The 18,605-nt window shown below is 44.7% G+C and overlaps 1 protein-coding gene across 1 annotated transcript in view; it reads left to right on the top strand.

The window, feature by feature from the left end:
- Positions 1-1,736: 1,736 nt before the first annotated feature.
- The window catches only part of MSN (moesin), a 75,415-nt gene continuing 58,546 nt past the window's right edge, over positions 1,737-18,605 (top strand). The window contains exon 1 of the mRNA XM_087813540.1: positions 1,737-1,885. Coding sequence (XP_087669666.1) covers positions 1,874-1,885 — 12 coding nt within the window. The 5' untranslated portion in view covers positions 1,737-1,873. The remainder of the gene's footprint in view (positions 1,886-18,605) is intronic.

Here is an 18,605-nt window from a genome sequence, read left to right on the forward strand (position 1 = left end):
TAAGTCTTGGGTTGGAGGTGATTGCAAGTCCAATCTCATTTCTCTCTTGAGCTTGGCTTAGGCTTTCACATAAATCAGCCTTACGCAGTTCCTGCTTGATATTCCTTTGACTTTGACACTCAAACTTGCTGCAGCTCCAGAACAGCCCCAGACCCCTAGGAATTCTGAGCCTTTCCACCTGGAACCCATGCCTAGCCCTAAAGCTCAAATATTTTCCTTTGTATCTCTTACCCCCTGATTCAGATGCTCCCAGTTTCCTTGGAATCCAGCTCCAGAATGTCTCTGTACCACTCTGCTCATTTGGGCCCTCATCTAGCTTTACTGCTTGAAAAATATTTGCCTTTTGCTCTTTGACCTTTCTGAATCCAGCTCTTCTAAAAACCCAGGTGTCTTCATACCTCTTACTTCCTTCACCAAGGGTAGCAGACATAGGTGGGGATGTTTAGCGCTTATTCCCACGTCTTGTCTCTACAAACACAGGCATAAATCTCATGATATCTAAATCTAATTTTGGGGATTACTCTGGTCCTAGGAAGATTGAGCTAATTCTCACTTCACATGGGATCATGGTAAGGAGTGAGGTGGGGAGAGATCAGAAACTCTGGCCATATTGCCACGAAGTTTTTTAAAAAGAGGTAGGCCAGCAGGGCATGGTTCAGTGGTTGAGCAATGACCTATGATCCAAGAGATCTCGGTTCCATTCCCTCTCAGGGCACACACCCAAGTTGAGGGCTCGATCTCCAGTCCGGGTTGTGCAGGAGGCAGCCAATCAATGACTCTCTCTCATTATTGATGTTTCTATCTCTCTCCCTCTCCCTTCCTATTTCTAAAATCAATAACGATGTATTTTTTAAAAAAAGAGGTAGGAAACAAAGATGTGTTTCCTTGGCCATCTTGAAGAACAACAGAGCAAGCACCCCAGCTTGCCTCTGTTCTGAGATGGGTCCCTCCTAACCAGAGAGTTTCAAGTCTAACCTTTAAGCAATATCCAGCTACTTGACCATCAACACAACCAGCTTCTGTCTGGTAAAGTGAGAGGGGAGAGGATTTTAGTCTTCAAAATTCCTTGCCTGTATTATTGCAATAGCTTAACTGAACACTTTGTCTTCTCTATTATCCCCTGAATCCATTCTCTAAACTGGTAGCCCGACCTTGGTAAGTCCTTTCCTCTTTCTAATCCTCAGTTCTCTTGACCTTAATGGAGACTGGACTAAACAGTCTTTGATAGCCTATGATTTCCTTTCAAACCCATTCTTCTCCTCCCCAGAGGGCCAAACCCACACTTCTCTCTCAGCCCCTCTTTCTATCAACTTCCTTTTCTTCCCCATTGTCTGACTTCTTGTCCCCTACTTGGGCTCCAGGGCCCCCTTTCCCTTTTAGTAGTGTGTCCAGGGGTTGTTTAAGTCTCTGCCAGGGCCCTTCTTTGGGGTGGGGTTAGACAGCCAGGATACTAAGGGTTAAGGGCTGTGAAGGTGGTGGGAGAGGAGCAGGGTGGACTTGGGTGGGGGCCCTCCTAGGGACGCCCAAGCATAGTCCGGCCCCCACGTGGTTGGTGTGGCCCGCTTAGGCAGGGCTGGGCTGGGCGGGGCAAGGCAGGCAGCCGGCAAGGAGGCGGGCTCCAGGGCTGGGAGTGGCGCGGAAGCCTGGCCGGCCACAAAAAGGAGCGGGCGGCACGACGGGGGCGGCTCTTTCCTGGGTGGGGTTTGTGAAGTCGTGGCCCGTTAGCAGGAAGCCGAGCAGTCGCCTCGAAGCTAGCGAGGGACCCAATCCGAGCCCCCAGTCCCCGGAGTCCGAGCCGTGTGTACTGCGTGTTCAACGCTGCCCGACAGCTCCCAGCTAAAACTTTGCCAACTCCGCCGCCTTTGCCGTCACCATGCCCAAGACGGTGAGTGCAGGCGGTGGGCGCTGCTGGCCCCAAAGGCTCTAGCAGACCCCTGTAGACCCTTGATGATGGCTGGGGAATTGGCCAGCTACCCGCCTGCGCGGGATGCCGCGCCCTCGGCCAGGCCTGGGGTGGGGAGGGGCGGGAGTGGAAACCTGGTACAGCGCGCCCTCGGGTGGGGGTGGGGGATGAGGTGGTCTGGGGCTACAAGTGTGGGCTGGGAGGGGCTGGCCTGTTTCTCAGGCTGGGATGCGACAGTAGGGAAGGCTTCCTCGGGGCCCAAGTTCTCCTTTTGTCCCAGACAGGCCATGGGCGTGGGGAAGAAGACTCTGGTCCAGAGGAGAACACGTCCCCCAGTCCAGAAATTGGCGCCTTCTGGACAAGGCTGCCACTGTCCAGGAGGGGCCTTGGAAACCGAGAAGCAAAGAGGAGGGAGATGTTAAGGGTGGATCCCGCACCCCCACGCATCTTTCCCACAGACTCCCCAGGCGGTCTCAGCTGTTTTCCACTAGGAGGGGAGAATAGAGATGTGGAGGGACCCATCAAGGCTGCTCGCTTTTACTTACAAGCACTAACACTTCATTAGGCACCAGTCTGAGGGGGAGAGGTCTGCCCTATTCTTAGGGGAGAAGACTGGTTTCTTCCTCCTCTCCATTCGCCAATCCCTTCCCTTCCCCTTCCCCTTCCCCTTCCCCTTCCCCTTCCCCTTCCCCTTCCCCTTCCCCTTCCCCTTCCCCCCCCCTCCCCTTCCCTTCCCTTCCCATTACCTAATGACTATCTCTTTCTTTCCCCTCTGGACTTGGACTGTTCTGTGTAGATTCTCTCCTGTGGGGCCACACCTTTCTAGAGTGTTGGTAGCTTCTAGGATCTGGTCTCCACCCCACTGGCTGTTATGAGTAGAGCTGAAGCCTCTTGGGAGTGGGGCCTAAGGGAGCCGGATGCCCAGGAGGGAGGGGCGGAGGAGGAGTGTGCCTGAATAATGAGCCCTGCTTGCTTTTGTGCAAGTCATGGCAAATGGCTGCTAGGGCCCTTCCCTTGCCCAGGAAGGCCTGGTGAGCACCCTAGTTTGAGTCCCTTAGGCCAAGCAGCTTGTTGGGCTGGCCTAGGCTATGCAGTTCTCCTGGAACCCTCTCCCTAGGACTGCCTGGTCCTTGTAGAGCTGAGATAGTGACTAGTAGCCTTGAGAATGGCTGAGGGTCTTTGGATGAGAGTCGGGGGGGGGGGGGGAGCCCAGTTCTCTGGGTGTGTGCTGAGCTTTGGTTGCCACGTCGCTGTATTCCAGACTTACTGCCAAGTCATTCTTGCCCTTACTGAATCCTGTTCTTCAAAAACACTAAGTTTTCAACAAGTATGTGGCTCTGTTGGTGGCAACAGGAATGGCACCAGGTGTTAGACTGGTGGCATCAGACCAGACCTGGGTTTTGTAACCTCAGTACTTGAGTTCTGGCTAGGAAAGAATTCAGAATCAAGACTCAAACTATAAGAGAACATTTATTTATAAAATCAAAGAGGTAGAAGAAGTAATTCATAGAAGAAATGGGCTTAAGAAACAAGTTATAGAGGCAGAGGAAGAGCCCTTGGAGCTTAGATGTGAGGAATATAAAGGTCATGTACCTGGGGGAGGGGAGGGAGAAGGGAAAGGGTAAAGGGAAAGGTATGGGTGTGCTCCAGGGAGGGAGAGTTACTGGGTCCTCCATCCTAAGGATTTTAACGGTGGATATTTTAGGGGAGGTACCAGGGGAAGATCTCAGTGGAATATTCAGCAGTTTTCCAGGTGTGCCCTTTCAGGGTCTAGGTCTCCACTGATTGATTGGGCAGTGCCAGGGCAGTGGGGCTATTATTCAATGCAGTTAATTCTGAACTCAGCCTTGTCTGGTTTTATTGCTTTTCTGGACCTAGAGCTGAAATACAACTGAGGCCTGGATGTTATCTCTAGGGAGGAAAGGTCAGGGGGTTTAAACCACATGACCAACGATATGCTAGGGGAGGAAAGGCCACCCTGGGGACGAGGTCCCACCCTACAGTTGTCCTGTGCTAGGCATCCAGGGCTTTTCATCCTGGTGACTTAATGTACCTAGACCATTGTCCTTGTTCTGCTCACGTCTTTCTAACTGCCTGCCACAGTTATGCTTTCTCTCTCTCTTAAATTGCTTGTGGTTTTATGACATGGGGCTTTTTCATACTTGCCTTCCCCACCATGCGCAGTGAGAGAATGGTTTTGAAAAGAGAGGGGGAAATACTGCATTGTCTCTGCCAATGCGGAGGATTATAAAGAACCTTCCAGGAGCCTCTCCTTAGGTTTATCTCTCTGCGATTGACTCCTCGACTCCTCTTAAGGTGTGGCTTTGCCTAAATAGGTGGGTGGGTCTCTGGGAATAGAGTGTCCCTTTACTTCTTTTCTCTAGGGGCATTTCCTGTTTTCAATTCTGCAGTATATCACATTAAATACAAATTGATGGGTCTGGAAATTGTCTCATAGTAGCCTTAACCATTCCATCCTTAGTTAAAAGTGGTGAAGAAAATGGTGTGGTTATCCTTTTCTTGGGTATAGAGAGCTGTTTGACCTCAAGCCTAGGGTACTGAATGTATCTGAATACTGAAGGTATTTTTATGCAGATTGACTGAAACTTGAATCAGGTTAGGAGAGGGCTGAATTTTGGTGGACTGGATGATTTGGATAATTTTCCATGTTGTTTGGCTCAAGGAATGGCCAACTTCTAGGAGAAACAACTATATCATGCCTGTTAAGACCATAGACTCTTAACTTGAAAGAGATCGCAGAGACTATCGATCTAATCCCCTTCTCCTCCCCCCTCTCTCCCTCCCTCTTCTTCCTCTCAACCACTGAGGTTATTTATATCTACAGGAAAGAACCTACCTTGGGGTCCAGGCTTTGTGATGTTCATCACATTGACCCTCCATTCTGACTCAGTGATTGGGTTCTTGAAGTCGAGTCCCCTCTCTTTCCCAAAGAAAATTGCCACCTTTTTTCAGACCTTCCTGGTCCTCAGATAAAAGGAAGTGGATAATTTGGGCAAAGTAACCAACATTGGCATTTGTGTGGTTTCCTGGTGAGAGTTAGGGGTGTCAAAAGATGTCTCTTGTTTTCTCATTCCTCATATCAATGTTGAGGTGTGCAGAGGCACACCATAGTTCTCTGTATGTCAGCTGGTAGCTTTAATGTTAAACCGACAAGAACAGATACCTGCACTTGATAGCCAAAAGTCTGAGAAACGATACTAGTAGCTCTAATGAAGGGAGAAAATTCCCCTGTTCTCAACTCCTTCTTTACTAGTATGTTTTAGGCTATTTCTGGAGTATGACAGATAGGGAAGGGTAGTGGAAAAATCAAATCCATTCATTCATATGAACCATGTCTACAGTCTGTCCAGGGTTGGTTTCACTTTTGCAGCCAGTTGTCTCCTACAGTTAGCCCAGCCTCCCCTAAATCTGTTAAAACATGCCCCTCTGCACTCCCTCCCTGCCCATTCTTGGATTCTGCTTTTAGTTGCCAGTTTCCTGGGTCTGCCTTAGTAGCCAGAATGGAGAACTTATTAACTGCTATCTACACTTTCTGGTGGTAAGAAAGTTGCAAAACAAACAAAAAACCCCTAACAAACCCCTTTTCTCCTGTCCTACCATCTTTAACTGTTTTTAGTGTCTTTGGGACACTCTTGGATTCTCTAAAAAGAGATTGTTTTGAATTTTCAAGGTGTTCTTGAGTTTTTGGTTCGTGAGAGTTGAAAAGGTTCTTCACAACTGTCAAGTCCAACACTTCTCATTTTATAGATGGGTAAACTGAGACCTTCGGATAGGGAGGGACTGACCTAGAATGATGTAGCATGTCAGTAGCACTAGTCTGCTAACTGTCCATTATTCTCTAGCTGCCTGCAACAATAGCTTGTTTTAAGGGTGTTCTTTTCTCTCTCTTCCTCTTCTTAGTTAGAGGGTCAGTCTTGGTAAAACCTCTTCAGTTTGCTGGGTTTTTAGCCCTAGCTCAGTAGGTGAGGGGAAAAGTGATCAAGTGGTCATTGATGGGACCATCCTTGTCAGCAGAAGAGCCCAACTCCTTGAAGTATTTGAAGGCTTCTGGGTCTGCATTCAGCTAAACTTTAACAAGGGCTGTGTGGATTGTTTATTCTCCTGCCATTCCTAGCATTGCTTGAGCCACTCGAGTGGCACTAAAGGGGTACTTGGTGAATAGGAGGAACAATCTCAGTCTTTTAACCCTTGAACTAGTCTTGCCTGCAGACTTAGGGTTGGGCAACTGATCAGGAATGGAGGTTATGTGAGAGAAGGGTGACTTTTTGGATCCTGCATCTCTCCACTTCTTTGGTTCTCCAGTTTACTCAGCCTTTTGTGAAAGCACAGATGATAGAGACAGAGCAGGAACCATCTTGGAGATTTCCTTTAGGCTTCTTGAATAGCCCTCTGAGCACAGAGGAGATGGTGGGGCAGGAGAGCCTTCAGGGGATCCTTAAAGGCACTTAATAATCTATATTCTCTTACGCTAGGCTTGGAAAGGGGAAGGCTGCTCTGTGAGTGGGTGGCAGGTTGTACTGACCATTAGTCTGCTAACTACATTATTCTATAGCTGCCTATAACAATAGCTTGTTTTCATAGCTTGTTTTAAGGGTGTCCTTTTTTTTTTTTTTTTTTTAATCCTCACCTGAGGATATGTTTAAGGAGAGGAATGGAGAGAGACAGACAGACATCGATCAGTTGCCTTCTGTATATGCTGTGATTGGGGAGCGAACCTACAACCCTTCAGTGCACAGGAGCGCAGGATGATGCTCAGCCAACTGAGCCACTCTTGCTGGGCTTATGGGTGTTCTGCCTTACTGAATGTTGGAGCTGAAAGGGACATTTAGAGGTCATATGGTCTAGCTCCTGGACTCCAAATTCATTTTTTCTGGATGAGATGAGATGACGGCTACATATATTCTGAACTCTGTTCTAATAGTGTTGCTTGGCAACAGTGTATTCAGATCCCTTTGTATTTTCTTGGGAGTCCCCCTCACTGGAATTTCTGGCCTCAAGGTCTCCAAAGGGGAGATCTGGTTTACCAACATTACTAGGGTTGGGCCTTTCATGACTAGAGTTACTGAAAATTGGCATCGTTACTCTTTGGAACAGTCTGTTTCTGATCTTTCAAAGATAGAACTCAGTTTATCATGTACATCTTTCCCAACTCATAATCTATTCTCCCTGCTACTGCATCCCACTGTTCTGCCCCTGTAGAAAAGACAGAATACAAGGGCAGTCTCTTTTGGGGGAATCTATTGGTCAAGAGAAGGAGGTGCTCTTGTCATGATTGACTGGCTTTGCTGTTCATCCCTCCTCCTACTTCATGCTTGATAGAGCTGAAAAACTTTAATTCCAGGTTCTGATTCATGGTACTTGGAGGATTAGCTCAGGACTCCATTGATTTGGAAGGTGGGTATTAGGAAATGACAAGTAGCACTGACCTGAGAATTTTTCTTTTTTTTCCATGTAAGAACTTTCTCATCCTTGGTAAACGAATCCAAATGAGTGGGCCTTTACGCAAGTCCCTGCCTTAAGCTCTCAGTCTCACAGCTGGTCATGAGGGAACTGTATTAGTAATAGGCATACTCTAGGGACTCTTCCAGTACTATGTTCTTGAGACATTCTTTCCTTAAAATTTGAATGTCTTCTATGTACCAGGCAGTGTATGCTGGCAATACAGAGTTGAACAGCACTTGCTAAAATATATGTTCTTGTCCCCTTACACCTCTGGAATACTGTTTCTTCCTGTTTACTGAGTTCAGGATGGAGGGTTTCTAGCTTGGGAGCTGGTTTATTTCATTAGTTGCTCTGACAAGGATTCTGAAGAACAAGAAAGAAACTAATGAGACAATACTATGAAGGCTGTGGGTTGACTGAAGAGCTTCAGACAAATACTGAAAACTTCATGGGTTTCCCTCCCTTTCTTTTCACTACCTGTAGGTAGCATAGACCCCTTGCAGTTATGCTGAAAGGTCAGGAAACTACTGTTATATTTCAGATTTCCTTTTAACCTCATTAATGTGGTAGTTAGATATATTGTTAGACATTAATAAGTTGGTGGGCATAAACTGACCTCCTGAGGTATCTGCCACCAGTGAGCTGACACCTAGCTGTTCTGGGGTGCAACATTTCAAATGCATCTGTACTTAGGATGACCCAGAACTTCCTCAGCCTTAAGCTTCCTTTTATTTTTAGAAAATTTTTAATTAAACTTACTGGGGTGACATTGTTTAATAACATTATGTAGGTTTCAAGTGTACATTTCCACGATACATGATATGCAATATTGCATTGTGTGCCCACCATCCAAAGTCAAATCATCTTCCATCACCATATAATTGGCCCCCTTTGCCCTTTACTACACCACCTTTCCCATCACCTTTCCTCTGATAACCACCATACTGTTTTATGCCTATGGGTTTCAGTTTTATATTCCACATATGAGTGAAACCATATGGCTCTTAGCCTTAAGCTTCCTTTTAAGCCATTGTTCTGGATGCTCTAGGTTTCTCACAGGAGTGTTTTGAACCACAGAGCAACTGAGCTGGTGTTCAACACTTTAGTTCAACCTTTGTGCTTGAAAAGAGAAGCAATTCGAGTGAACTGGTAATAGGGCTAGGACTAAAATCCAACTTGTCTGGCCCGTGGTGTAGGGGAGGAACTTCAAAAGTCTGACTTCTACATGGCACCTCCTTCAGGGTGCTCAGTGTTTCTTCCTCTGTGCTGAGGGTGATTTGACTATAGTGTTATTATGGTCATGGGAAGAGCAAGTTCTTATGAGTGTGTAGAACTGACTTCAGAAGTTACTTTTTATGGAGATGATTCAGGCTCTGACAGTGCTTTGGGGCTCTTTGTAGCACTTCCCAGAAGGTAAGTGTTCTGCTTTGACTGTGAAGGGTGGTGGAAGGTGGATACGTGCACTGAAAGGTAAGGAGAGGAGACTAGCCACATTGCCCTGCTTGAGACTGGGCTTCACTGTCTTAAGAGTCTTTATAGAGTAGTTATTTATTTTCCATATTCTTATCTAGAGGGGCATCCAGCTTGTTCAGGATCACATAAAGTTGGTAATAGTTTAGGTAGGAGAACTTGGCTTTCCTGATTCCCAAGTCAGTGGTCTCTTACTGGGTTTGCCTGTCTTGGAGGAATGATTCTTTTCACCCAGGGGACCCAGATTTCCAGAGACTTGGCCCTGTGGCAGTTATATTAACAAAATGATTGCAATGGAGTTCCCCTAAATAGCTTCTGCTGCAGCAGGTTTCAGTCAGTGGGTGACTCAGTTCTTCTGGGACCTCAGAATGACTTTTCTCTTCCTTCCTGCCCCTCACCCAAATTCCCCGCTTTCTCTCTGCCTTTTGAAATTTTAAGCTCTGACCTCTTTGTATTATTCTCACTCAGTACTCCAGCTTGAGCCGTTTTTTGAGTTAGGAGGATTTTATGGTACTTTCCTTTCCACTTTGGTGACAGTATTTGCTGCTATAGCAACCATTTGAATACAGACTGCAGTCTCCTGGCCTCAACACTCACTAGTTACCTTTAGGAGTTGTAGGCTAAGCCTGGGGCAGGTAGCTAGCCAAAAAAGTTTTTTTTCAAGCTTTATAGAAAGGGAGCATAAAGTAGTGGTGAAAAGCACAAACTCTGGAAACAGACTGCGTGGGCTCAAATCTAAGGTCTGTAACCAACTAGGTGTGTAGCCTTGGGCAAGTTACTTAACTTCTGTGTCTCATTTTCCTCAACTGTAAAGTGAAGATAATAGTACCTATCTCATGGTATCGTTGAGAGGATTTAGTGAGGCAATTCATGTAAACTGCTTAGAATTGTGGCTAGCATCTGATAAGTGCTATGCAAATGTTAGCTATTATAATTATTTGTGAAACTTCTACATGCCCAACCCTTTTCTAGGTAGGATAGGTAAGAAAGAAGGCAGGCAGCTGCATTCTCACCATTTATTGAGAGGTTACTAGGTACTATTCACTAGAAGGAATATGAATAAATGAATGGAGGGATCCCCTATTTAACTGGAGATTTAAAGCTCACTCACTTAAAAACAGTTTGAAAAATATGTACAATTTAAGTGTCATTTTCTAGAGATTTTTAGAAGAAGGGGGTTTATTGGGACATGAACAGGGCCTTGAATGATGTGTACACTTGGGTGCAGTGGCCATTCTGGGTAGGAGAGTGATGTAATTTTGGTATGTGGGCATAAAACAGGTGGCCCTAGGCCAGTGCTCTCTTGGTCTAAAATCAAAGAAGGCTTGAGGTGCTGGTTGTTTCAAGGGGAGTCACAGAGTATATGTGAGCATAGACCAAGTTAGTGATGCTGAGGTCAGGTGGAGCCAACAATCCTGTCTGAATTGGCAAACCTTCTGAAGGGTTTTTTTTTGGGAGACTGTACATTGGGTTTCCCAGAATTGTGAATTAACTAAAACAAATTTTGTTATCTTTGTTGCCCCAGCAGGTATGTGAGAGGCTCTATCCTTCATGCTTCCATATGAGCTAAACCAAGGAATAGAGCTTAGTGATTATTCTCTAGGCCCACAGCTTAAAAACAGCTTTCAGTTCTCCTAATGTCTTTGCTATGAGATAGGTATTTGGGATAGGGTGGAAATGAGGGGAGGATTTCTTAGTGTGTGATTGTAATAGGTTAAGAATTGTGGCATTTTCTGGCCAGGGCCTATCTACAGCATCTGATTCTTAAAGTTAGGTTACTTTCAAGGCATAGTTCTTGGCTATGTCTGATGACAGAACTAGATTTGATGCTCTTTTCAATGGGCTTCTTGTGGCATAAGGTATGTGTTGACATAGCTTCTAGGCCACTGGTGTGGTGACCTACCACTGTGTTTACTTTATAGTAATGTTTTGCCAGGTAGCTCCTGTGATTGGTGACTTTGAAGGTTGAAGCTTCTTTTCATCCCTGGTGACCCTCCTACTTTGTGGGAATTTGATAAGTACTTTGTGTGGCTAGGGTACCAATCAGTGCCTAATGAAAGAAAAGTTGAGATGTGGGCATTTGGTGATACAAAGCAAACTATAATCCAGAGGAGGAATCCTTTCCTGGATATATATTTGGGAGGTCACAGGGGCCAGAGCCTGGGACGGGGAGCAAGGCATGCCTATCAGGCTTGGCCAGCATTTCCCTCTCTTTAGTCCTGACCTCCCTTAAATACCTGGGAAGGATTAAGCTTGTTTTTCTCCAGTGAGGTGTGTTTAGATAAAGTTCCTGACCTTACTATCATGGTCTAATCTGCCCCCTCATCCATTTTCAGAAATTTCAGCCTGAAGTTTAGATGAAGTACAACCAGAGGCTTTTACCTGTTGTAATCTTTAACTGGGGTTGACTAATCTGTGGTATGGAGTTGGAGGGTAGGGGTCAAGGTAACAGTCAGTTTGGGTGTCAGTAGTTAAGTTGTACAAATCTTTGCTGTCTTCCAGGGTTTTAAGTGAGCTAAATTCCTCTCCAAACTTCCTTGCAGATACTCCTGGGAGACTGAATAACCCATAGCAGTTTCCTTACTGAGAACAAAAGTCACTTAACATCTTTGCCTTTGAATTTTTTTCCCTCTAACATGAAAATATCAACAGTATCAGAAATATGTACCCATAGTAGAGCAAAGCCCCCTTCTCCAGGTGCCTTACTCCTCTTGACACCTGGGCCATGGTGGATCTAACATATGCTTGGTGAGAAAATTTGCCATTTCGCTTCAGGGTTACACTGCACCTCTCTGCTGGCACTTGGAGAGCTGTTCCAGCAGGGCCTGAGGCTGGCCTGGGAAAAATCTAGCCTGGTTACCTTTCTCTCTGTCATAGCCTAGGCATTTTCCTAAGGTTGGGAGTTTGCCTCCTGGCCTTAGGCCAGTTGCCAGAGGAAACCAATGACTAAAGGCTTCCTCCCTGGGACGTCAGCTTCTGGAACCTTTCCTGATGATTCTTTACCAGTCAAGTATGCCTTATTTGGCTATTTTCTCCCCCCTCAAATGCCCTTCAGCACCTCAACTAGTCCTCCGTTCTCCTTTGGTACAGGGAACGCCTTCCTCAAGTTTATATAGTATCACCTGCAAACTTTTCTCCTTGTTTAGGGCCTGTTTAGAGCAGGAGGTGAGACAGTTTTATGGGGGAGGGAGACAAGTGGGAGAGGAGAAGATGGGAGGACTCTGGAATGAGTGATTTCTTTACCCTGCTTTCTTATTTCTCCTTGCCCTCTTGACCTTGTCTGGTCACTCCACTCTAGCTTCTTACTTAGATCTCAGATAGCCTAGGATTAATCTTGCTTGGCCTGAAAAAGCTCACTGTGTAGGAGTGAGACAGGGCAGGATGAGGCAGGGGCTCTTAGCAGCTGAAACTTCCTTTGGAGTAGGTAAAGCCTTTCAGTTGGTAAGTTCTTTGTGTGTGCCCTTTTTACGCCTAGGCTTCTCACTTGGCTCTTCTGAGTGAGCTGCATTGAAAGTCCCTCTGCCTCCCATTCCCAGTCCTGAACTATCTAACCCTATGTTGGAAGAGCTGAGCTTTTGACACTTACAGTTTGGGCACTTGTCTGGATTTTCTAAAATGCTGTTTAGTAGAAATGTTACAATAAAAAGTGTAGTGGACCACCAAATAAAGGATATCTGGCTTTTAGTCTCTGCCTGTGTGACCTTGGGCAAGTTACTTTTATGGGCCTTTGTTTTCTTATCTTTAAAATGAGAACATTCGCTTTCCCTGACTTCCTGATTATTTGTGCCCAGTCTTTAAGAAGGTAATAAGGGGTTCTTGGAAAGAGTGTAACAAACAGAGAGCAGTGAACTTTTGGAGAAATTCTCTCTCCTCTTTAGAGTGGCATTGGAAGTGTTGCCCTCCCCTCTCCCCCAGCTATCAATGTGTTAGGTATCCCTCTCTATTTCAGTGAGCTTTGCTTAGAGGTATTGGATCCACTTACTACAGAGTGTGGGCATCCTGGCTTTGAGAGACAACTTTTGACTGAGTGTTTTGGGTGGGGCCTCAGAGTCCAGCCTGCAAGCCACAGTTCCTGGCTATTTTGGGTCATTGGTGACTCCAGGAAGAATAGAAGACCCTTGGGTTGGTCATTTTTCTAGCAGGGAAGGGGAAGACCAAGAAACAAACCAAGACTAAATGCAAATGATATTTGACTTCCTCTACCTCTTTCCCCCACGACATCCCTCTCTTTAGTGCTCTTAAATTGCTTTTGGCCGTGTCTTAAATTACTAAGCTTCTCTTCCGCTTCCTTTGTCTGAGTCACTGAGGTCTATGTTGCCCTTGGATGGGGAGAGCTAGGTAATGTGGGCTTAGATGGGGCGAAGGGGAGGGATTTCTAGAGAGGGAGATTGCCACATGCCTAGTTCAGCCTTCAAATGATCTTGTATTTTGTGAATATGAGTACTTTTGAAGTTAGACTTGTAGATCAAAGGAAAGGAATTTCTGAATTTCCTATGAGGGCCTGATGGGCTGATGGGGCATAAATGTGTTCTTGGACATGGTGTACCCTTGGCTAGATCTTTTTTCACTCTTCTTCCTTAGTGACATTTTGTACAGTGCTTGCTTGTGATTCAAGGATCCCAGGCTGTATCTCAGCCACCTAAGAGTTGGCCATGAACATGATCTTTATCTCCCCTGAGCCCCCTGGAGGGAGAGCAAGATAGAAGTCTTGGTACCTGTCTTCCTTCCTTAGGGAAGTTTCTAGGTCAGTTTTCAGAGAAGGCTTAGTTGGATAGAGCTGGGTAATGCTTTTGCATGGAAGATTCTTCCCCAACATTGAGCTGAACGGTTTCTGAGCCATGCAGGAGCTTGCTGCTGGGAACAACTACCTTGCCGGCAGCCTTTCATTCCTAGGGGCCTCACATGGGTTAAGGATTCCAGTTGAAGGTGGTAGATTAGAATGACTGTTAGCGAGGGAGAGTAGGCAAGCAGGTGGAGGGGGGAGGAGGGGAGAAGGAAAGAGGAATCAAATAGGAGAATAGTTGTTCTTTATTTTTATATTTCACCCTTTTGTAAAACCTAGCATAGCATATGACAAAGTTTAGCAAATAGAGGAAGAACTCTTCTATAAGCCCATCATTTTGACATAGCAATTACTATGTATGTGTATTTCTTGTCACAGCTCATAAGTGTACCTTAATTTTCCATGGTGCAATCATGGTGTACATTAAAAAAAAAATCCTCTGTCTTTATCTCTACTTAATTCAGCAATAAAAACGTAGGTAAATGCTATTTAGTTTTGAAAAAATGAACATTTTAATGGTTTCACAAAATTTCATCCAATGGCTATCATAATTTACTTTACCATTCCCCTTTAAGGGGACATTTATATTACTCTCAGCATTTGCCAGTGTCTGTAACCCTGCAGTGAGTGTGAAGAAGAGAAAATCTAAACCCCTTAGTATGGTATAGAGGAAGAACCCTTTGATACCTGGAGCTAGCCTAGCTCCTTCTCCAGACTCAGCTCCCACTTCTCCTCACGTGAATGCTATGCTGTAGCTTTATGGGATCAGTTTTCTCCGAGTAAGCCATACCTTTTACAGCTTTTGCTTTAGCATATGCTTTTCCTTTCAGCTTGAAATATCAAGTGTATCTTCTTTACCTCCCCCAATTCTATGTCACCTGCACTGGAAGCTTTCTTTAATATTCCCAGATAGCATTAGTTATACCATTTTCTGTGTGCCGGCTGTATTTTGTAACAATTTCTGTTATCATACTTACCAAGTGGTATTGCAGCAATCTGGTCTCCCAGTATTTCTCTTTCAGTAAACTTGGGTATTTGAAAGTTTCTACCCCCCACCTCAAGAAGGGGTTGTTGTCCAGGTAGAAGTGGTTAGGGATGGGCAGGCCTTTGAAGAGCACATAATCAGTGACAGATATGGAGAGAGAGAAGCAGCTGTAATTTATACAAGGGATTCAACAGTGTTGGATGAGCACCTGGTAGGACATACTAGGCACTAGTAATAGAGAAAATATACCTTGGAGGAGGGAAGCGTGCATAAGCACCTTAGAGGGAGGAGAGGGCTGAGAGAGAGTCTTGCTGGCCTTGACTCACTAGAGCAAATTTCTTAAACCATTCCAGCTATCAGTTTCCCATCTGTAAAGTGGAAAGAGTAATAGCAGCCTGCTTCTTAGGATTATGGTGAAGATTAAGGCTCTAATGCATCTGAAAGTGCCGTATCAGGTGTGGGACACAAGGGAGGATACCCCAGAATTTTTGTTCCAATTAGCCTCTTAAAGTTCCATTTTATGTTTGTTACCATCAAGCCTCTGAGCCTAGAATGCCAGATGCTACAGTTTCCTGGAGCAAGCATTCCTGTACGTGCCCCACAGCATGGTGCTTTTAGTGGGAGGTATGCAGGGAAGTCCCATCTCCCCACTCACCTGAGTAGCATGGCTCCAGCTGGCCCCACACAGCCCTACTCAAGAATGGCCACAAGTGCCTGGGGAGGGAGGTGCCACCTCTTTCTCAGCTCTTTAGCATCAAATGAGTGGTACTAAAGTAGAGGGTTTCCTAATATCCCTTCTAGTGGAGGTGGAAGTAGTTATAGAAACTGCAGTGAAACCGGGTACTTTTCAGGCCTCCCGGCCCCAAGTCTGCCAGGCACTGTTAGAAGGACATGTCTCTGTGTCTGTCACTGACTATACACTCTTCAAAGGTCTGCTCATCCCACCTGTGTTGGGCAAACATCTCATGGGGAACATCCAAGCCATATTTAAGGTCTTAGGATGAAGATTCTCTTCTATCAAAGTGGTTTTTTTCCACATAGTACCTGTTGGCTTCTTGTTGCTGTCCTGGCCATTTGAAAATCTGCAGTCCACACAAGGATTTTATGTTTTATAAAGGAAACAAGTTACCTGAATCTATGGAAGTTCTGTTAGGCAACTATAAGACACATCCAGGGGAAGGGACTTGCTCAAGGTCACTTTGTGAGTCAGGAGCAGAAGCAGGTCTTGGCTTCAAGACTCTCAGGTGTGTATTCTTTTCAGTCTATTAGCTTAGCCCACTAAGAACGTAAGCTTCATGAGAACAGGGATGGTTTCTTACTACCCATTGTAACCTAAGTACCTAGTACAGTGCCTAGAATAAAAGAGGGGTTCAACAAATATTTGTTGAATAGATACATTAACAGCTACTTTTGTCAAGTTGGAATTGTCTTTAGGACTCCTTTGGCAAGGTCTTCTAGAAAGCCAAACAACAATTCTAGTGGCCCACTGGAAATTGCAAAATGTGGACCCAGCTAGGCCCTGGCAGAATGGAGCTAAGTAGTGCCAAGGAATGGGGAGGAGTTGTCTCTCTTGTGCACCATGGAAAGCCTATTGACCTGTAAGTGGCCAGCTTGTTCACAGCCAGTTTCCAGCCCCTTTTTCCATGTCTTTACACAATATAGAAGTGTTCACGCCAAGGAGCAATATTCAAATCAAACATTTCAGTGGATTCTAACAAGCAGCCGTGCAAGCATTTCTATCTGCCTTTGTGAAGCAACCTAGAGTTTGGCCCTAGAGTACATATTTGAAGCATTACCTAGTTTTTACATTTTTTGTATGTGCACTGCTCATTGTGGCATGGCCAGCAGGTAGGACTGCTTTGTGTAACCTAATCTTGAGAGTTTTATGCTCCGGAGGTTTAGGGATTGAGTTGGCTACTGTGCCCAGGGATGGACAGGGCCAGGCACAGATCAAGGGAGGACAACAGGTAAGTCCTGTAGATCTTAGGTTGGGGCACTCAGAAGCTGTGTTTTCCTGCAGTTGCTGCTGTTGCCACCATTACCCAGACTGCCTTAGGACTCAGAGCTGCACGTCTTTGCAGATTTGTCCATATTTTAGTCAAAGTAGGCTAATTTTGGGAGCAATAGGTGGTACTCTTCCTCCTATCCATTTCCGAGAGAAGGGTGTGGCTAGCATTTGAGAGGTATAGGTTTTAGGTCTACTAGATGGGTTCTGTGCCCTAAAATAGCAAGAGCCTCTGAAGGTCATTTTGTATTTATTTATTTATATTTATTTATTTATTTTTATTTATTTTAAAAATGTTCTTTTTTAAATTTTTGAATTATAGTTGACATTCAGTATTATATTAGTTTCAGGTGTACAACATAGTGGTTAGACATTTATATAACTTAAGAAGTGAATACCTGGCACCATACATAGTTATTAGAATATTATTGACTACATTTCCTATGCTATACTTTATATCCCCATGATGGTCATCTTATCTTTAAAGGAATTTTTTTTCTGTTATTACAGTGCTGAGCTAGACACCATACAAGGAATGTTAATAGACAGGCTGTGCTGTTTGGTAGTGCAGACTTAAACACAGACAGACTTTATTGTACAATTTTTGATTTATAATTTTTTTCATTATGGAACAAATACATATTTGCTGTAAGAAATTAAACAGCACTGGACAATATAAAATCCCCTGTCTTCTGCCTGTGACTCTATTCTCCAGAGAGAACCATCATTATTAACCAGTTATGTGAACTTTTTATTTTTATTTTTTAACCTTTAAAAGACGGCATGTAAAAGACAGCATCATACAAACTCCATATATTTTCCAGGATCAACTGTACAAATAATGGTTTCTTTCCTTTTGCCTGTAAAAAAAGAACGTATATGCTTAGGTTTCTGAGTATTTAATTTTTTCATCACCATTTATCCCCCTCTATGGTGAACTTCTTTTTAAATGCATTTATACACATGTAACTTTAAACACATATAAAAGACAAGCCCATACTCTTCTGCAGCTGTTTTTTTCTACTATGTGATGGCCATCTTTTCATATCAAATCAGATTTTAATATTTGTATGGAACAACCAATAAGCAAATTATCAAATGGGTAGAACACTTAATGGAAAGGGCCCATATTCTTTGTCAAGTGGAAAATAAAGAGGACATTGTAGGGGCTTGCCTGTTTGAAAGGGAAGGCTTTCTGGAGAAGGTGGGGAGTCATGGCCCTTCTGTTGGGATAAAGGATGAGAGGATGAAAGCTGCTCCCCTTTTTAAGCTCAGTAGGCCCCACATCTAGAGATTGCTTTGATGTCACTGTGCCTAAATGATCTTAGTGGAATGATTGGCAGTGGAGTGTACCACTTTTCTGTGCTTAATGTGGCTCCCTCTCTTTTCTGTGGTTCTGCTAGTTTGTGGTAGTTTGATTCCAAATAGTACCTGACTGAGAACCCTGTTCCTCAGAAGATCTCTGTAGCTGTCTGAGGTTAGAGAAAGCTCTGTGTGTGTGTGTGTGTGTGTGTGTGTGTGTGTGTGTGTGTGTTGGTGATGGGCACATGTCTTTCCAGTCTTCCCCAAAGAAGAACATTGAAGCTGGATTGCATTCCATACCCTACCATACGCACCAAGGATCTAGTCCTGGTGGCAGGAAAGTAGAATATTGCAAAAACACTCAGCTGTAGCTGAGCCATCCAGTTGAACAGTTGAGTAAGATAGAAACTTGTGACATACAAATAACCATACAATATATTATGAAGAAAAATTCTAGCCCAGTGGCTGCTACTGGTCTTAGATGCTTGCTATCTTGAGGATATTGATTGTGTTGAAAGAGCCAGGCCAGGCAAGGAGAAGCAGAATTACCAGAAATGCAGGCAAGCTCTTTTCTGCTCACTCATGGCATGCCCCACCCTTCTTTTGTCTTTTTAGTTCTCAGACTTCACAGTGGGTGGAGCAGAGCTTCTGCTTGCCCAGAATTTAATCCTGGAGCCTCAGTCACCAGAAGCTG

This window comes from Miniopterus natalensis, chromosome X (genome assembly GCF_054644295.1).
Source record: "Miniopterus natalensis isolate mMinNat1 chromosome X, mMinNat1.hap1, whole genome shotgun sequence".
Classification (NCBI taxonomy): Eukaryota; Metazoa; Chordata; class Mammalia; order Chiroptera; family Miniopteridae; genus Miniopterus; species Miniopterus natalensis.